At 44.7% G+C, this 20,432-nt stretch overlaps 1 protein-coding gene across 3 annotated transcripts in view; it reads left to right on the top strand.

Annotated features, from left to right (window-relative positions):
- Window positions 1-19,727, top strand: part of LOC140489367 (voltage-gated potassium channel KCNC1-like) — a 74,406-nt gene extending 54,679 nt beyond the window's left edge. For 2 of the 3 annotated variants that reach the window (XM_072588851.1, XM_072588849.1), the window contains one exon: window positions 13,458-19,727. In XM_072588851.1, coding sequence (XP_072444952.1) covers window positions 13,458-13,594 — 137 coding nt within the window. In that variant the 3' untranslated portion in view covers window positions 13,595-19,727. The remainder of the gene's footprint in view (window positions 1-13,457) is intronic. The other variant, XM_072588850.1, reaches the window with a different exon arrangement.
- The last annotated feature ends 705 nt before the right edge of the window (window positions 19,728-20,432 follow it).

Here is a 20,432-nt window from a genome sequence, read left to right as displayed (position 1 = left end):
TCACACTCATCCCCTGTTCTCACACTGCCACACATGCACTCTCTTACACACACTCTTTCACACTCACCTCTGTCTCTCACACACAGTCTCACATACACTTTATCACACACTTTTACACACACACACACTCACTGTCTCACACATTCTCTCTATCTCTTCATAACATTCTGAGACACACACTCATACACACTCCAATATACTCTTTCTCTCTCATACCCAATCCCTCTCACTCATTTTCTGAGTCTTCCAAACACACACACACACAAAGAAACACACGTTCTCATATGGACATGCACAGACATGCACACACATGCTGACACACATATGCACAGACTTGCATACATTCCCATGTAAACATATACAGAAAAACCGCGATTATCCAAACAAGACAGGTGGGAGTATTTTGTTTGGATAACTGATTGTTTGGATAATGGATAAAGTAGGTTTTGACAGGACCTTGAGATCTTGTTAAAATAATCCAAAATTCGGATAATTGATGTTTGGATAACCAAGGTTGTTCTGTAGTCACATAAACACATGTGAATACACATATACATTCTCACATATGTGTACAACCATTCAGTTGCAAATTGCATACACACACGTGCACACACACAAACACACCAACTTCCATTTTCAAGGATGAACATATTCTGACACAGTTGGTGGTCAGTGGTCAGATAGCTTACCCCACATCCATTGGGGGATTTTCGAGACATTGCTGCCAGTCTGGCTGAGCAGCTGGTTTGTGACGACACCTTCTGCCCTCGGTGGAGGCCCAGGGTTTTGCTGGATGCCTGGGACCATCCATCCCACAGTGAGTGCCAGGATGCTCCTTAGGCCAATGCCAATGCTGCGGGGTCAAGGAGAGACAGGTGACCTCATAATCCATTCAGCGGCCCCTGGTAGATCCCTACCCCTTCTCTTACTGGCGACTCCTAACAAAAATCCAGCCTCTTTTTCGAGGGTGAAGTAGTTGCTGGTCACTCTACCAACAATCAAAACAAAACGTCAGTGCTGATTGCTCATCATTGGGAGGTTCTGGAATGATCTTGTAAAAGTTTTGAATCACTTGGAGAGGTTGAGGCTTCAGTATAGGCCTGTAATTTCAAAGTGGGCTCCATTTTGACTATTTAGATGGTTCCAACTGGGCATTGCAGGATCCCACATTACTACTAGGCCTTTCCAGTATGCAGATGCGTCCAATCACTCCTGTTGCCTGGGCTTGTAAGCTCACTCAACTGTTATTTTTAAAAGTCAAAGGTCCTGGTGACGTCAAAATGTTTTACCTCAGTCCTTGTCCCTCTGCTAATAAATCTGAACCCAGACCTCAGTCCCTGTCCCTCTGCTAATAAATCTGAACCCAGACCTCAGTCCTTGTCCCTCTGCTAGAAAAATCTGAACCTAGGCTCCAGTCATAGAATCATTGAAATCTTGGCTGCCAGCCACTAAAGCACTCACTATCCAAGATCTTTGATCTCTGAAACCAATGCTATGATTGGAAGTGACACAGCTGAAATTAAAATATAGTTTCTTAAAATAAGATGGACATATTTTTATGAACCGATCTAACCCTCAGAAACTCGCTGGGGACTTTGCTCAAGGAATAATCAATGGTTTCAAAACTTTAGAGAGAGGGGGCGAAAATATTATACCAATCTGTGAATTGAAAGCAATGGGAATATGTACAACTTTCACTCTGGGGTCATCACAGAGGACCTTTATGGAGGTTAAATGGCCAAAGATGGTCAGCAAAGGTAGAGGCTATCAGCACGTGAGCTGGAATGAAGGCTTTCTTCACTACCCCATCCTTCATATAACCATTTACAGTGTTTTGTTTTCTGTGTGGTCTATCTGTCCCATTTCTTGGATCTGGGGAGTAGGAGGAAATGAGGAATAAGGAGTGTCCGTCTGATTAATGACCAAAGCAAAGGAGGTCTGTGAACCAGATTGAAGGAAAGGTGGCAGGAGCTGATGGTTACAGTGGAGTGGGAGATTGTGAAGCAGGGTAGGATCCACAGGCCCCATCAAATGGTTGACATCCCACCCCAAGGAGACATTCCTGAGCATCTTTATCCATGCAGCCGCCTAATGGATACAATGCCAGTCAGATTAACCCTTCCCCTGGGAGATCTGACTATCTGCCCACCAAGAGGTTGGAGATTCAGACTTGACTAGCATTTAAACGTAACTTTCCCAATGAGAAGAACCACCCCTCCCCCCCCAAAAAATAGCCGAGGGAAAGGGATGGGTTAAGCCTAATGGAGAGAAAGTGAAACTGTTTCATCATCATCTTGGATGCAAGTCGGTTAACCCAACAAGACCCTTGGGGGAATAATCCCTTTATAATGCGACCTTTGAATCATACCTTTGCGAGATAGAATTGGGAACAGACAGAGGCTACTTATCTTGTTAAGCAGATTTCATGCACAGAACAAGGAACGCACAGCGATGGATTCCCTTACTGAAATAAGACTTGGATTTATGCTGTCATTGACACTCATACATGGGATTATTATGTTGCTTCCTGCCTGTGTTTTTATGTAGATGCTTCCCTGTGCATGTCTGCACTTACTGAGCCAGGTGACTAGACTTAGAGCTAGTTTAGCGAGTTAGCTCATCCATTCATTCAGTAGTTAAACCGTGTAGTCCTCATTCAGATCAGGATATCACTGTATTGTGCCCAGGTTTCCTGATCTCACCCAGAGTTACAGTCTGGGGCACAGCGATCTCGATTCCCAGAGATGAAGAGCAGCTGTGATTCCCACTTCCCGATCAGTAGCCAGTGTCCCGATGACAGGGTGTCTGGATGAGGACAGGGTCAGGTTCATCTGTGATGACACACAGCGGTCTCACTCTCTATCCTAATGAGAATGGTACAGGCTACCAGTGAGGAGTGGCTCAGGCAATTGAGCTAGAGAAACTTTATAATCTGAGGCCAATTTTCTTGCCTTTTGTCTTGGGTACATTTCTATTTTAACTTGGAATACTGCGCCCAATTCTGATTGCCGTGCTGTAGGAAGGATGTTGTTAAACGAGAAAGGGTGTAGCAGGATATATGGGGATGTTGCTGGACTGGAAGGTTTGTGTTCGAGGGATAGACTGGAACCATTTTCCCTGGAGCATCGGAGGCTGAGGGGTGACCTTATAGAGGTTTATAAAATCATGAGGGACATGGATAGGTTGAGTAGCCAAAGTATTTTTTTCCCCCCAGGGTGGGGCAAGTCCAAAACTAGAGGGCATAGGTTTAAGGTGGGAGGGGAAAAATTTAAAAGGGATCTGAGGGGCAACTTTTTCATTCAGAAGGTGGTGAATATATGGAATGAGCTGCCAGAGCAAGTGGTGGAGACTGGTACAATTACAACATTTAAAAGGCATTTGGATGGGTATATGAATAGGAAGGGTTTGGAGGGATATGAGCTAAATGCTGGCAAATGGAAGTATATTAATTTAGGATATCTGGTCAGCATGGACGAGTTGGACCGAAGGGTCTGTTTCTGTGCTGCATGACTCCATGACTCCATGACTCTATGACTACTATGACTCTAGACTGGTTCTGTACTTATTGGAGCTGAGAAAAATGGGGGGCAATCTCACTGAAATGTAAGATTCTTAGGAAACTTGACTGGATTGATGTGGAGAGGTTGTTTCCTCTTAAGACAGAGTCAAAGACCAGAGGGGATAATTTCAGAATAATTTCACAATTAAGAGAGAGATGAGGAATTCTTCACTGCAAAGGGCTGTTGAGGCTGGGTCATTAAGTATATTCAACGCAGAGATAGCTTTGTAAATCATCAAGGAATCAAAGATTATGGGGAAGAGGCAGGAAAGTGGAGTTGAGGATTATCAGATCAGCCATGATTTCATTGATTGACAAAGCGGGCTGAATGGCCTACTGCTGTTACATCTTATAGTCTTAGGAGCTTGTATCAGCTGCCCACAAAGAGCCATGGTTGTGGGGTGGGATTCTAACCAGTCAGCTGGACACTGACATTACTCCTGGGATGAGCTGTCCATTAGCAATCTCCATCCCTGTAATTTCCAGCCCAGCATCTCATACCATGAGACATAGGAGCATAAGTAGGCCGGTCGGCCCATCGAGTCTGCTGCATCATTCAATGGGATCACTCTGATCTGAAAATTCTCAACTCCACTTGCCTGCCTTTTCCTGTAACACTTGCATCAAGTCTCTCTCAGGACCTTAGGTTTCTTTTATTTCTCTAAATGCCAATGGACACAGGTCCAATATACTGAACCTTTCCTCGTAAGACAAACTCTTTATCTTGGGAATCAACCTTGCATAACTTGAGAGAATGATCCTCTCTGGTGATCTGCGTTAAAATCCAAATCCCTCAGCTGAAGGAAATAATTCACACAAACAGAATCCTGGCATATCACCCTTACATAGAGTCATAGAGATGTACAGCACGGAAACAGACCCTTTGGTCCAATGCGTCCATGCTGACCAAACATCCTAAATTAATCTAGTCCCATTTGCCAGCACTTGGCCCATGTCCCTTTAAACCTCTCCCGTTTATATACCCATCCAGATGCCTTTTAAATGTTGTAATTGTAGTGGCCTCCACCAGTTCCTTCCATACATGCACCACCCTCTGCATGAATAAATTGCTTCTTAAGTCCCTTTTAAATCTTACCCCTCTCACCTTAAATCAATGTCCTCTAGTTCTGGACTCACCCACACCAGAGCAAAGGCCTTATCTATTTACCCTATCCACGCCCCATGTGATTTAATAAACCTCTATAAGGTAAACCCTCAGCCTCTGACACTCCAGAGAAAACAGCACCAGCCTATTCAGCCTCTCCCTATAGCTCATCTGGCATCTTTGATTTTCTGAAGCATGCACTGTATTTGGGTTGCATTTAGGGCAGTAAGTCGCTTTCAACTGAGAGGTAATCTTCTGTCCTTACTCTCAATACTTTTCAAAGCCTCAATAGGTCACTTCTCTGGAGTCATACAACACGGAAACAGACCCTTTGGTCCAACTCGTCCGTGCCGACCAGATATCCCGATCTGACCTAGTCCCATTTGTCAGCATTTGGCCCATATCCTTGTAAACCTTTCCTATTCATGTAGCCATCCAGGTCCCTTTTAAATGTTGTAATTCTACCACCTCCACCACTTCTTTTGGCAGCTCATTCCATACTCACACCACCCTCTGCGTGAAAATGTTGTCCTTTAGGTCTCATTTAAATCTTTCCCCTCCACCCTAAAGCCATGTCCTCTAGCTTTGGACTCCCCCATCCTAGGAAAACGAACTTGGCTATTCACCCTATCCGTATACCTCATGATTTTCTAAACCTTTGATATGGTCACTCCTCAGCTTCTGTCTCAAGAACTGAGGAAAACTTTTAGTGTTTTCAACTGCTGGCTGATCCTAGAACAGGAATATAATCCATGAATTAAGTTAATATTTCTTTCGTGAATCCATAATTTGTGACTGATAAATTTTAAATAGGAGAATCAAGGTGGGGGGGATATCACACCATGAGCAAAGCTGTTTCCAATTGGTTGGTTAATGACCAATTAAGATAAATACCCAGGATCAGTCAAGTTGAGGCATGATCTCATCTAGCTGAAACAATGAGAATTGAAATTAACATTTGAATTAATTATTACGACCCATATACATTTCCAGTAGCTATTTTTGCTTTTAAGGCTGGGGGGCTGGGGAAATGGATTTTTGTAGAACCCGCAAGGCACTTGGTTCCCTGCCTGGGATCTGTAAGTCCTTCCAGGATTTCCTTATTAAACAAACACCTATTTAGTGAGGGCTCCTTTAGTGACAGAGTCAAAGGAATCTACAAAATGATTGTGAGAAATCTCTGGGAAGCAGAGAGGATCCGGCATTGTACATTCCATCTGAGAACTGTGGCAAGGTCTGGTTGTTGAGTTTTTGTTTACACATGTTATAGTCATACTCAGCTCTGTGAACATGGGAGTTCACTACTGTGTCATGTAAGCAATGGTTCAATTACATCCGACAGTGTTATCTCCATGTGATTACTTAAGAACCCAAACATTCCATAGCATTTGTAAAGTCACTTTAGCCCAAAGAGCTACTATCTCATTAGAATCATAGAATGCAGAAAGAGAGCATTTGGCCCATCAAGTGTGCATTGACCCTCCAAAGACCATCCCACTCAGACCCAGCTCCCCATCCCATACCTATATTTAGCCCACCTAGCCTGCACATTCCTGGAATCTATGGGCAATTTCCCATGGCCAATTCCCCTCCCCTGCACATCTTTGGACTGTGAGAGGAAACCCACACAGACACAGGGAGAATGTGCACACTCCACACAGACAGTTGCACGAGGCTGGGTTTGAACCCAGGTTTGTGGTGCTGTGAAACAGCAGTGCTAACCACTGAGCCACCATACGACCAATGAGTGAGAATGATAACTTAATGGTAGTTTAACCTGAGGGTTCAACTTAGGCAAGGGGAGAGGTTAAGAAGGAGAGTCCTTCATGGTGAATTCAGTGGGTAAAAGGAACATGGGCTCTTGGCATCACTGTAATTGCACACCAGCCATCCAGCCAACTGAGCTAACACCCATTTCAGAGCTTTACTCTGTATCTAACACCCTGCTGTCCCTATCTGAGGACTATTTGAGGGAGATGGTTGTAGAGGAAGTGTTACTTACAGTTTCAGATAATAGAAGCAGTTTACTTGATAGCTAATACAGTGCTGTCTCCGTCCTTGGAGTGTTTGATGGAGACACTGTAGATGGTGCTTTACTATGTATCTAGTCCCATTCTATGCATGTCCTGAGAATGTTTGATGGCTACAGAGTACTGGGAACTTTACTTTGCACCTAATCTTGTTCTATATGTGTCTTGGGAAGTTTTGATGGGGTCAGTGTAGTTTAAGTTTAAAAGAGTGGAGAGAGTTTTTTCTGGATCTATCCCCGTGCTGTCCCTGACGTGGAAGTGTTTGACAGGAACAGTGTAGAGAGAGCCTTACTCTGTATCTACCCCCATGATGTCCCTGTCCTGGGAGTGTTTGATGGGCACAGTGCAGAGGGAGCTTTACTCTGTATCTAACTCTGTGCTGTCCCTGTCCTGGGAGTGTTTGATGAGGGTAGTGCAGAGGGAGCTTTACTCTGTATCTACCCCCATGCTGTCCCTGTCCTGGGAGTGTTTGATGGGCACAGTGCAGAGGGAGCTTTATTCTATATCTAACTCTGTGCTGTCCCTGTCCTGGGAGTGTTTGATGAGGGTAGTGCAGAGGGAGCTTTACTCTGTATCTACCCCCATGCTGTCCCTGTCCTGGGAGTGTTTGATGGGCACAGTGCAGAGGGAGCTTTACTCTGTATCTAACTCTGTGCTATCCCTGTCCTGGGAGTGTTTGATGAGGGCAGTGCAGAGGGAGCTTTACTCTGTATCTACCCCCATGCTGTCCCTGTCCTGGGAATGTTTGATGGGCACAGTGCAGAGGGAGCTTTACTCTGTATCTAACCCCGTGCTGTCCCTGTCCTGGGAGTGTTTGATGGGGACAGTGTAGAAAGAGCTTTACTCCGTATTTAACAGCGTGGTGTCCCTGTCTTGGGAGTATCTGATGGGGACGGTGTAAAGAGAGCTTTACTCTTATCTAACCCCATGCTGTCCCTGTCCTCGGTGTATTTGATGGGGACAGTGTAGAGGGAGCTTTACTCTGTATCTATTCCTGTGGTGTCCCTGTCGGGGGGTGTTTCGTGGTGACAGTGTGTAGAAAGCTTTGCTTCACCTGTGCCGTGCCTTAAGTTCAGTAACTTCAGTTACATGATTTAGAGGTGCTGGTGTTGGACTGGGGTGTACAAAGTTAAAAATCACACATCACCAGGTTATAGTCCAACAGATTGATTTGGAAGCACTAGCTTTCGGAGCGCTGCTCCTTTATCAGGTGGTTGTGTGAGCAGCACTCCGAAAGCTAGTGCTTCCAAATCAACCTGTTGGACTATAACCTGGTATTGTGTGATTTTTAACTTCAGTTACATGGATAGATTGGAGACGTTGGTGAGTGCACTCCTTGGAGATGTGATGGTAGGAGAGTTGGTTTTGTTTAAAACCATGATGGGCCTGGACAGTGCAGCTAGGGAGACACTGTTCTCCAAAGTGGAATGAACATGTACATGGAGTTACAGATTGACAATTGTGAACAAAAGATGCAACAATGAGACAGTGTGAGTAGAGATGTTCACACAGCGAGTGGTTAGGATCTGGAATCCATTGCCTGAGTCTGTGGTGGACACATTGGAGAGGGAATCGGATTGTCATCTGTAACGGAAGATTCACAGTAACATGAGGAGAAGGTGGGAGAACAGCCCGCATCGCTTTGCTCAATCAGAAAGACAGCAGCAGGCAGGATGGGCCAAACAGCCTCATTCTGTTCTACATACTTTTATTAATCTAGTTTCTAATCAATCTGTTATTACACACCTTTGGGACTTGAACCCGGCCTTCCCTGTATAGGGGTAGGGACATTACCACGACAAGAAGTGGGGTTGGGGGTGGGGGGGAATGTGTGGCCCATTCTGTTTTATAACAACTAGGTGATAGAGATCAGGTTCCATTGGCTCTCATGACAGGAGGCTCACATCACCTGACAAATAACAAGCTCTAGGCAATTGGCCTCTTGCTCCCAGCTGTCAACATTACAGATCTAGACTCTCAGCTGATAAAACACACTGAGTTGGATCATCTTGTAAGACAAATTGGCAATGACAATGATTCAAACCTTGATCAAACCTTCAGGGACAAGGGAGCCAATGATATTTATGTTATTCTCTTCAGATAATCAAAAGCTGTAATAATTTAGAGTGGTGTCTCTTATGAGGGCATTTTGGAGGGTGTGGTAGTTGAGTTAATTACCCAGCCTCCTGATGGAGTGAGGTTAGCATCTTATTTATGTCATCAAAAACATCATTAATAGCTCCCCTAAAGACTTAGGAACAGGAGTAAGCCCATGAATCTGTTTAAAAACATAGAAAACAGGAACAGAATCCTGAATAGGCCATTCAGCCCATCAAGCCTGATCTCCCATTCAGCACAATCATGGCTGATCCTAAATCTCAATACCATACTCCTCTCTCTTGACACCTTTAGTCTCCAGTAATCTACCTATTTCTTTCTGAAACAGTGACTTGGATTCTACAGGTTTCATTCGGATCAGGGCTAAACTGTATTTTTGACTCCCACTAACCAACTTTCCTTCATTACCCTGATATCAGAACTCTTTGATCTCTCTAGCTGGGGTGCACTACAACAGTTGAATCCTATCACAGTTTAAAAGGTCCAAGTTCAAATTCAGATCTTTATTGATTTTTAAAATGTTGGCTCTGCAATAAGCTCCCCAAAAATACAATAGAACGTTTAAAACAAACATTCATGATTCAGGAAAGAGGACGTGAGGAATATTGGATCTGTTCAAATGGCGGAGCAGGCTAGAGGGGCTGAATGCCTATTCCTGCTCCTATTTCTGATGGTTTTATGAATCCTTCTGTACTGTGATGTTTGTAATAAAGGAAAACTTCAATATGGCCATCAAAGAGTCTGGACTTGGCTCGGCAGATGGACTAGATTTTGAAATCACTCCTTGAGAGCAAAGAACCAATTTTTTGGCATTATGCGAATTGCAATTTGCATAATGTAAACAAGGAAAGGGGAAACCTTCACAATTTGAAACCTGATAGTTAGCCAACCAAACGTAATTAGACACAAGTGTCCAAAGATGCACACGAGAAATGCTGTATGGTTTATACTAATCATTAAAGTTCTGATTGTCACTGGACAGTGGGGTTAGCTTCAGATCTTATACAAAACTCAAGAGATTTCAACAGATTTACAGAGTACAAAGGTTGAAAGTTCCACAAGCCCAGGATCCAACGTTTAAATCAGAGATATATATCCAAAAAAGGATCCTCATGAGAAAGCAAATGGAATATTGCTCCATAGCCATTGTGGTGTTTGGATTTGACCACTGGACAAGTCCCAGTGTCTCCCTGCACTAGGTTTTCAGTGACCTTTTGTGTTGGATGCCAATCCCAATTTAGGTTAAGTGCTAAAATCTGGTAGCTAGTGTGGCCACCCTGTGGGGTCCCTGGGAGCAAAGACAGCTTGAGAAAAGTAATCTGCCTTGTGTAATGAATTGGGTCAGGTTGACTCTAAAACATAAGCTCTTTGTTGTCCAGCAGTATGAACAGAGCCTGGATCTATTAGGCCTATACTCAGTGGAGCTTTCTTTTTTGAAGAATGGGGGGAGGGGAATAAAATTCTAACAGGACTTGGCAGAGTAAACACAGGAAGGATTTTCCTGATGACAGGGGAGTCAGAACCGGGTCACAGCTTAAAGATACGGGGAAGGCCACTTAAGACTGAGATGAGGAATGTCTTCACCCTGAGCCTGTGGAATTCTGTGCCACAGAAAGCGATTGAGAAATGTTTTCAAGAAGGAGTTAGATATAGTTCTTAGGGCTAAGTGGATCAAAGAGTTTGGGAGAGAGATCAGGAGCAGCAGACTGAGTTGGATGATTAGACATAATGCTACTGAACAGCAGAGACAGCTTGAAAGGCTATCCCTGCTACTTTTTCTCTGTTTCTCTATGCTTCTGGAGGACTCATTGAAAGCAGTGCTGGCTTGTTGTCCTCGCACTGGGCTGTAGGATGTCCAATGTGAGATTCGCTGCTGGACTTTACTTAGCTACTAGATGTTCTTTGTTTACTCCCCGTGAGGAATTCCCAGCTTTTGCATCCCCCAGCAAGGACAGTGATGCAGTTCTGGCTTGCAGACTTTACTGGAACCTTTTCACATTGCAGTTCCCAGATTGCCCCCGAGGGAGCTTCCATTAATTGTGCCTCCAAATTGGAACTCGATCACTCTGGTCTCACCAAAGCCATTCCTTTGCACATTCTGCTGCCTCGACGGTTCCGTAATGTATCATTTTCATGGCCTCATCAATGCCATGCCTTACCGTCTCTTAATCTCCAGTTAATGCCTTCTCAAGCTGCATGATACCATCCCTACACTGACACTTCCCAATTTCAATTTCCATGTGGCATGTCAGTGCAATTGAACACGAGAAACAGACAAAGGGGCTGCCTGGGGCTTTAGTGTCAGAGGTCTGTGATGGAGATATCGCAGAAACAAATCCAGCAGTTCATACCCCAGCAGTAAGGCATGTAGGAGAGAGTTCAAGGTTGATCTTTGGAGAATGGGTGAAGATGAAACAGTTTGATGGGAAACATTTATGAGTATAGCAGTCCATCCAGGAGAAATGGACTAATATTCACATTCAGGCCTCCTGTTACCACTTCTCCCCACTCAGATGATCCTGACTATTGACTATTTTCTCTGGGTGTTGGGGTGGGGTGGGGGGGCTGTTGGAATGGAGCCCTTCACTTCTCCCGGAAGTGGGTGGGGAGTTGGGGTGGAGTCTTCAGTTTCTTCTTGGAGGTAATTTTCTTTTGCAGAAAAAGGGTGGGAGCCTCTGGTTTTGGAAGCGAGAGGAGGGACACAGAGAAAAAGATGCCACAAGATGTTTAAGCAAAGTTGTCGAAGTTTTATAAGAAATTTTAGTTGTTCATATGTCTGCGCCTAATCCATGTAGAGAAGAAAATGCAGAGCTGTTCTGTTAGCATGAATGTATGAAATAGAAGATATTGCCATGACTGACTCTGAGACATCTTTTAACTCCCTGATAGAAGTCTCTGCTTTAGTTCCCCATAAAATTCCAAATAAGGGAGGTCCAGTCTGGCCGAGTGCCTTTAGTTGCAAGATTTGGTGATTCTGGTCGGGGTGGTGGGGGGGTGAGGTGATCCTCTACTTTTCCACCCTCTGCTGGACGCAATTGTGCACAGACATCATCATACATACATCATATGGACAGTAACCACTGGCACGTAATCCTCCCAGAGCCATGGGCGAAAGATCACCGTTGGCAGTTCTTACAATGATGGGGAGATACTAAAGGAGGTGAACTGCAGGAGATTGTTTACCCAGGGCATTACAATTAGTCAGATCTCTCTCTCAAAGCTTTGATAATTCAGAGGAAAATTGTGTTACACATTGTGTTCAGCATTTAGTCAGATAACCAATTGGAATGTTGTTCTTTCATGTCAGGATCTGGCGCACAGTCACAGGTTGAATATGTAGTGTATGATAAGGTCTGACATAAAGTGAGTTTGGGACAATTTTGACCTAATGGCTGTGAGCCTACACAAATGGTCACGCTGGTGACATCACAAAGGTGGCTGAGTACAAAAGCGTGTTACATTAGTGCACTCTTCGTCATTGGAGTTAAGGAGTGTTTTGAGAATCAGAGCAGTGAGGGAGGGATATCAATCTAATGCTAGCTCATTGGGCTATCTTACCTCATGTGGGAGTGCTTGATAGGTTAGGGTGGAGGGAGCTTCACCCCACATCTGATCCATAATGAGAACGCTTGCCAGGATGGTTGAGAGGGAGCTACACTCCGAATTTAACATTGTGGAAAAACTGCTTGATGTGATCACAGCTGAGATGGGTGTTAAATGTTCCATTCCTCACAGAGCCAGTCTTCCATCCACTGACAGAATAAATTCACGCGTCTTTCAATTCTGCTTGGTGATGCCACCTGCTCCATGTTTGCCATTTTTTTGTGGTTTCCAACCAGTGTGGCCTGTCATTATTGTGTCGTGTCAGTGACCAATCAATAACTGGTGAACTGAAAGTATGTGTTGTGGGTTTAAACAATTTTCTTCCAGTTTCCCCAACCCCATGAAAGTAAAATAGGTTCTGCTCATTGATAGTGTGGTTGTTAGCATAAGGCTAGTTACACAGTTAGATTTTATTCAAAACTTGTGACCCTTGGAAGTTCCAACCTCATCTGCTCAGCCAGTGAGGTTGACATTCCATCTGATTTGCAAAAGGAAAATTAATTGTTAGCCATCTTAAGTTTAAGTGGTAGGTGAGTAAATGGAGATGGGTTTCAAGATTGTACCCATTTGGTGGTGAGAATAGGTTTGGACTTCTGCTGAAGAGGGGAGAGAAACGACAACATAGAGTTTATCATCAGTGAGAGAGCCAATCAAGTTGAGACTGAAACAAAAGCTGGAGAAGCTCAGCAGGTCTGGCAGCATCGGTGGAGAGAAATCAGAGTTAAGGTTTCAGGTCCAGGGACCCTTCCTCAGAACAAGTTGAGACCGTTGTCAGAATAGTGAAGACCCATTTTGGAGGAATCTAACCCAAGCATCGAAGACCAGGATTGGCGGGTTTTTGTTCTTTTTTTTGGGGCGGGGGGTTGGTGTTCCTGATTTTCTTCACTCCAGCCCCGTAGGGTGCGGGGCTGTGTAAGGGGGTTGGTGTACAGACTTGCTCCAGAGAGTTAGAAGCCGTGTCTCGGAGTCTAGATCACTCATTCATTATTTGGTAAACGTGCAAAAAAAATTGCTTTCTTCTCTCTTTTTTTTGACACCCAAGGTTATGAAAAGTCGAGAAGCCTAAACAACATATCTGGCATGAGTGAGAATACACTGCGACTGTCTCCTGTCACCACGCCATTCAACTCGCCTTGCCCTTTGAGGCGACCTCAATCACCCATTCCATCCATACTGTAGCATCGATACAAAAGAGTGGGAAATATTTTTTTAGAAAAATATATCTGTGTGTGTGTATGTATCTATATCTATATAGATATATATGGATATATTTATATATATATATATATATCTAGGACTATTTAAAATCATTTAAAAGGAATTTTCAAAAAAAAACAAGAGACCATTGCTAGAACAATAGGCTGCATATACCAAATGACTGTTGAAGAATCTGCTTTCTACTGACAAGTGGTAAATTAAAGTGGTTCAATTTGTGCCATGCTGTTGGCTTATTCAAGGACTAGCCCCATTACCCCTCCCCCACGGGCAAGAAGGTGGAATTTTTCTATATTTTAATCGAATAGATTATCTCCACCACCCCCACAGAAAATCGGAAATGAGGTGGAAAGAGAGATTGGCTTTCATGGAACGGTGAATGTAGGGAAGATGCAGATTTTTTTTCCAGGACCACTTTTGTGACTCTTGACTAAATAATTTTAAATAAAAGTGTACACTCAGGATATACGGGCCGTACGGACAGTTTAAAAAAGAAAACCCTCCCCACCAAAACACACACACACACACACACAAGGACTTGTAATTCAGACCAGAGCTGGGATTTCTCTCCCCTCTCGTCCTCTCCCCCGCCTCTTCCTCGCATTCTAATGCATGGAGCTCCATTGCAAGCAATAAGCAACTGAGAAACGTTTGCCTTGGTGCATGTTGAACAATTTACACAGAGAGAAAACAAAAAAAAAATCGAAAAAAAATTGTTTCCTTTTTTAATATATAACAAAAAAGAAACGGAAGGTTCTGTCTGAAGTGGAGTGTTCAGTCCCCGCCGCTGCATGTTTGTGATGCAAGTGCGAGGTTGTGGTCAAAGCTGTCCCTTAGCGATCTTTTGCTCTCTTCTCTACTCACAGATAATTATAAGGACAGTCCAGTGATTTCTAAATACATGCAACTGGAGGCCGTGACAGTCAACTAGTGACTCCCATCCCCTTCTCTGCTGCAAAACCTTTTCCTTCCCCACCTATTGCCCTCCTTTCCGTCCTCTTGCTCTCCCACCGCAGAGTCCTTCCTGCTCTCTCTCCTCTCTCGCTGCTACTTCCCTCTCCAATCCTTCCCCCTCTCCCTCCCTCCTCCTCCTCCATCGCCTCTTTCCTGCTCGTCTCGTTCGCTCTCAAGCAGGGAAACTCTTTTCTACTTAAAAAAAATCTAAACAAAAAAAAGATGGCTCCCTCTCCCATCACCCCCTTCCAAAAACAAAAGCCCCCAACGAAAAAAAATACCCTAATTGCTGATGACGGCACGGAAGAAGCAAATGATTGAAGAGGAAACATCGGAGGACGAGGAGTTTTGTTGGAAGTCCAACGCAGGAGCTCAGAGGACACACCAAGGTGCGACTATTGTGGTGGAATGGAGACGAAACGTCTGGTCAGAAATCTCCAAATGGGGGGAAAAAATGCTGTACGAGGGGGGGAGAATCGAAAAAAAACATATATATTTAAAAGGTGCATTTTTCTCTCTGCCTCAGCATGACTTTGCATGACGTACTGTAAGGATTATATTTAATGTCATATGCAAAAAAAGTTATATTTTCCTTCCAGATTGCAAAACATGATGAAAAATATGTGAAAAAAAACAAAAAAAAGAGTTTAATCTATCATATAAAACAGTATTATTGAAAGGATGCAGCACTTTTTTTCTATTTTTTAATCAGAATTAATATTAAAAGGCTTGTATATAAGAAAGATGTCATTATTAGGTCATATTGACCGGTTCCCCCTCTGTTTTACTCTCTCACTCTCTGTCTGTCTTGCTTTGTTCCTCTCTCCCTGGCACGTTAATTAAGTAAATGGAGAGATATAAACGATATGTTAAGTGTTACGTTGCAGATCCCAGTGATGTCTGGATTTGGAACCCAGGGTTTCACTTTGTCCCAAGAGTGAGGATCATCAGTTCTTCCCTCATGCAGTCAGTGAGACTTCAGTCAAAAGCATGTGGAAAATCATGAAAATGGAGTGCTGAGAAGGGATGCAGCTGGAGATGTGACAATCCGAGTTATGTCAGCTAGAGCTCCTGCCATTGGGTTGACCACTGCCCACGAAGACAGGAGCTTCCCAAAGAATTCATCTCCATCAGGCTGCCCTGGGCATTTAGGACTCAGTACACTCTATTGGTTCTTCTATTGGTTGCGGGTTGCTAAGGGAACCAGGAGTCCTGTTTGCATCCCACACTCCAAATTACCGGGTAAGGCTGTTATTGAAGAAGCTTACCTGACTGCAGGCAGCTAAGTGCTGCTCGGGTTGGATTGAGGACTCCTCTGTCCATAAACATAGTGTGGAGACAACTTTGCTGAGTAAAGCTGGCTTACTTTATGAGGGATCAGAACTGTCAGAACAGTCTCAGGTCAATAACTTGGCATTTCAATCTCCATTCTGCCGCCCCCCCCCCCGCCAAAGTCCTCATTTTGCCAACTTACAACATTTGATGCTAATATTCAAAGTGTCAAAAGCCATAGAATGTCATAACTGAAGTAAAATGCCCCGTGTTGTACAGTGCATTAAAGCCTTTGTCACTGTGCTGATACTCAGCTGCGTCTCCATAGCTCAATCCAACAGGACTCTGTAGACACACACTGTGCAGTGTAATATTGAGGCTGCCCACTCACATGGGCAGTTGATAGGGTGTGTGGTTAACTCAGTCTTCATGGCCATCAGAGCTGAGTTAGGATTCAGCCAGAAAATTGTCTTCTTCATGTCGGGTGTGGTGGGGAGAGTGACAGTTGTGCTGCAGTGTTATCCACGTTTACACACTCAGGAGTGCGTTCCCCTCCCCCACCCCCTCCTCTTTCCTCACACTCTCTGAGGGGACAGTTGTGAACACCCTTTAATCCCCAGAATGGACAAAACCCTCTCTCAAACACATCTCTCTTTCCGTGCCAATGTCCAATCAATGGAAGAACTACTTTCAGGGAAATGGAGTGCCTTTCAATTGAACTGTTCTGATCGTTTGACCTTGTGGAATTGCATGGAAGAAATGGAAGCATCAGATAATCAGGTGGTGTTACATTTGTGTCAGGTAGGGCTATTCCGCTGCCTGTTTGAATTTCCACTATACTGATATTTTCGCTGTAAATTTGGTTACAGTAAAATCAGGAACTTGAGCCAGAGCAATATGTGCCACCCATGCAGGCAAACCCACACACATGCACGTACCCACACACGTGAATTGTGTACATATGCCCACACAAGCACATACACATTAATGCACACAAATATGCATCATCTGTCTTGCTTAAAAACACAAGTTCTCATTCTAATCTATGAGAATTAGAATGAGAACAGAACAGAAATTCTGTTCCACTTTTTCATTTCGGTTCCTTTTTGTGATCGATTTATATAATCTGGGGTGTCACAGTCAGCAGAGTAAAGTTTAATGCAGTCTATTTGACATTTGTTTTAAGATAAGCATTAACATATTTATTACAGGCTATAGCGGTTTCAAATCCAAACTCCTAATCAGATTGTCATTTCTAATTCGATTTGATGTGATTGGCTATGAGGAGTTGCTATGTTCTTTAGCAGGCAAGAGAGATTTGAGGAGAGAATGTTTCCACGGGAACGTTCTGATCCTTGGAAGATGCAGACACTGACCGCTTTAATGGATTACGCCAACACCCTATTCTTCCCACTGTCCGATCTCTCAGTCACTTCCTTGAGACTCGTTTCTCCACCTCTTGCTCAACAACCATTCTTTGCTAAGACCTCAAAACCGTGGGATACCTTAGCTCTCCCTGTCTACTCTCCCTCCTACAATCTTCCGGTTCCTGACACCAAAACTTGGCATCTCCCAGTTGTTGTTGTCTTCCACTGTCCAACTATTTATAAACTTTACATTGCACTGCATTTTAGCCCCTTGTATTTCTAGTTTTAAAATATTAAGTCAGCCCAAGCCTATAGGAGTTCCATCCTACGTCCCGTAAAACCAATAAATGGTAGATTGGAAATCTGCTGGATTTCCAAAGTACAGCCAATTGGTTAACGTGTGATTAAGAGGATTTGAGTGGAAGAGTAGAGTTTTCCTTATCGTAATAGATTGGGGGGTTATACATCTGATTAAGCAACCAATTGGCCACAAGAGGTTCAGAGGGAGAATTGTAGCTCTCAACGGGCTTAAAGGTTGATGCAGAATTTAGCTTCTGCCAGCAGATGCTACCATCTCATTGGAAACATGATGGATTATAGCAAGCATTCATACTTCATCTTGAATCTGTGTTGGTTTTCTGAATGCCTGGATCTGGAAATTGGAACAGATTTATGGTAGACCCTCCCTCCAAAAACCATGACACATATCCATTTACATGTTTGGCGCTGATGATTCTTTTCACGAAATGATTGGGTCCCTTGCCTGCAAGGGCGAATGGGTTCCGATTTGGCACCAGTTTGTTAAATTTATTCTTTGAGGCTTAACCGCAACTTGGATTCAAGCTCCTCTTCCCAGTAAGCTTCGGTATTGAGAGGAGAGTTAGCAATTCCAGTTACAGGCATCCCCTTGTGCTTTATTCAGCTTAGTGCAGAGCTATCACTTCAGCACATTCCCCTAGCAGGAAATCTGTCCGAGAGTAGAAATATCAAAAATACAAAGGGTTAATCTCTTCTCAGATGTGTCACCTTACAGGACCATTTTGTCAGATCTCCCCATTCCCCACAAAGATCGTACATTTCCAAAAGTGCTACCTGCTCCTCCAGTTCCCTCCCTTTGCCACTGTAGGCCATTCCCACTGTCACAATACTGATGCCCTTTTGGTTTTGGTCCCTCATGATTTGGCCTTCTGTTCAGATACCCTCTAGGAGTACTTGGGCTTGCCCAATCCTTCGCACTCCCTCCCCCATCCCTTGTTGCTCGGCGGGGTCATCACTCAAGCCCACTAAGGTGGCTCCCTCTCGCTACGGTGAGGCGTGCACCATCGTAAAAACAGTGGGAGAACTTGGGATGAAGAGAGATAGCGAAAGGCCTCCACTCTGGAAAGACAGACACTGTGCGAATACTCTCCAGGTTCATGAATTGACAATGGCCATTTGCATCTGACATAGTCAACACTGGTTAAATGAACCTGAATTCTGAATTATAAAGGTTCTGAATTATTGAACAATGAGAAACATCACCAGCAACGGATCTGCAGTAACACTCAACCAGTTTGGCCTTGCTGAATTTTGCTCTGAAATATTTATGCATTTTTGAAACTTTTTGATCCCTTTTTGAATGTTTCTTTCCTTTAAGCATGCCTGTGGTCGGTCAGACTCCACCCTCCCCCTTAAACCTATGAGATTGAAAGGGAAAGAAATTACTTTAAAGTCTTTCTGTTCTTTGCCCTGAAGCTTCCTTGCAATGGGTGTTGTAGATGTCCTGAGGGGGTGCTGGGCACTAGGGGCGCCAGGTCTGTCACTGATTGGATCACTGGCACGAGGTTGATAACCCGGGCTTGGTGAAGTGGGGATGAAGTACTCTGGGCAGCGGATAATGGACTTGGTGCAAACTCTAGGGGTAATGAGGCCAGAACTCTGATATTTCCACCAGCATTCTCGCTGTAGTGTGTGAGTGGAAATCCAAACCCATTTTGAGGTTTTGAATGACCATTTAACCTCCCCTCCCCCACCTCCATCTCTCCCTACCCCAACCTCTTATTCTGTGGAGCGGAGGCTATAAAGGAATGGGAGCTCCACGTCAAGTGGCTGACCCAACATGACTTGTCGAAAGTAGCATGGGGAAGACATGGCGGGGAGCCATCTTGATGGCCTGATCACAGGAGCAATAAGTATCACATGGGCTGGGGAGACAGAAGAGGAGAAAGGGCAGGAGGTGGATGGGAGGGCTGGTGGAGCTGAATTGGTGGGGTTGGGGGCTGGGAAGGATTTTCACATCAAACCTAAACCAACAGATGGCAAAGGTGACCCGAGACACCCTGAGCTATGCCGTGTGTCTGCAACCCAAGACCAGGTCAACACTTTAACAAAAGGCTACTCTCCCATGAAAAACAGATGCCAATGATGTTCATTGGGTCATTGACGCCACTCTATGATGTGGCTCAGACACAAAGGGGACAGCTCAGGAGGCCCTGAGGAACCTTCGTGAAGAGGGCAATGGGGGTAGGGGAAGTTGGGGCATGGCGGGGAGGGGGTGCAGCTGAGACTTGGAGGGCAGAAGGGTTGGGCTCTCAGTTACACGTTAGTAACATCAGAGGGGGATTTGCTGGAAATGGCCATATTTTAGTGGGTTCGTGAAACTGAGAAAGGGCGAAACATTATGTTTCAACTGGTTTCACACGTGGGGTGTGGAAGCAGTCTTACCCACACTGGTACCCCCCTCTCCCTCCTCCTCCACCTTTCCCCTCTCTGTATTCCCCTCCTCCCTAGACCTTCTTCTGTACTGCCCTCATCCCTACACCCCCTGTACACTCCTCCCACTTCCCCACTCTGTACACCCCTCTGTACTCCCCCCTATTTCCCCCCTTTGTAATTCCTACCACCCACTTGCCCCTCTTTACTCCCCTTCCCCCACTTCCCCCCTCTGTACTCCCCTTCCCTCACTTCCCCCCCTGTACTCCTCTTCCCCCACTCCCCCCACTTCCCCCTCTGTACCCCCATTCCCCCTCTGTACTCCCCTTCCCCCACTTCTCCCCTCTGCACTCCCCATCTCCCCCTTCACTTCTCCCTTCCTCTCTCCATGCACTTCCCTCAACAGACTCTCCCTCCCTCACCCTCCATGCGCCCTACCTGCTTCCTGCCACACCATCTTCCCTCTCCATACTCCTTTCACCTACACCTTCTCCTCTGCCTCTCCCCTGACATCCCAC

This window comes from Chiloscyllium punctatum, chromosome 18, assembly GCF_047496795.1.
Source record: "Chiloscyllium punctatum isolate Juve2018m chromosome 18, sChiPun1.3, whole genome shotgun sequence".
Lineage (NCBI taxonomy): Eukaryota > Metazoa > Chordata > Chondrichthyes > Orectolobiformes > Hemiscylliidae > Chiloscyllium > Chiloscyllium punctatum.
The sequence above is the reverse complement of the archived record's forward strand: the minus strand, read 5'-3'. Positions and strand labels throughout refer to the sequence as shown.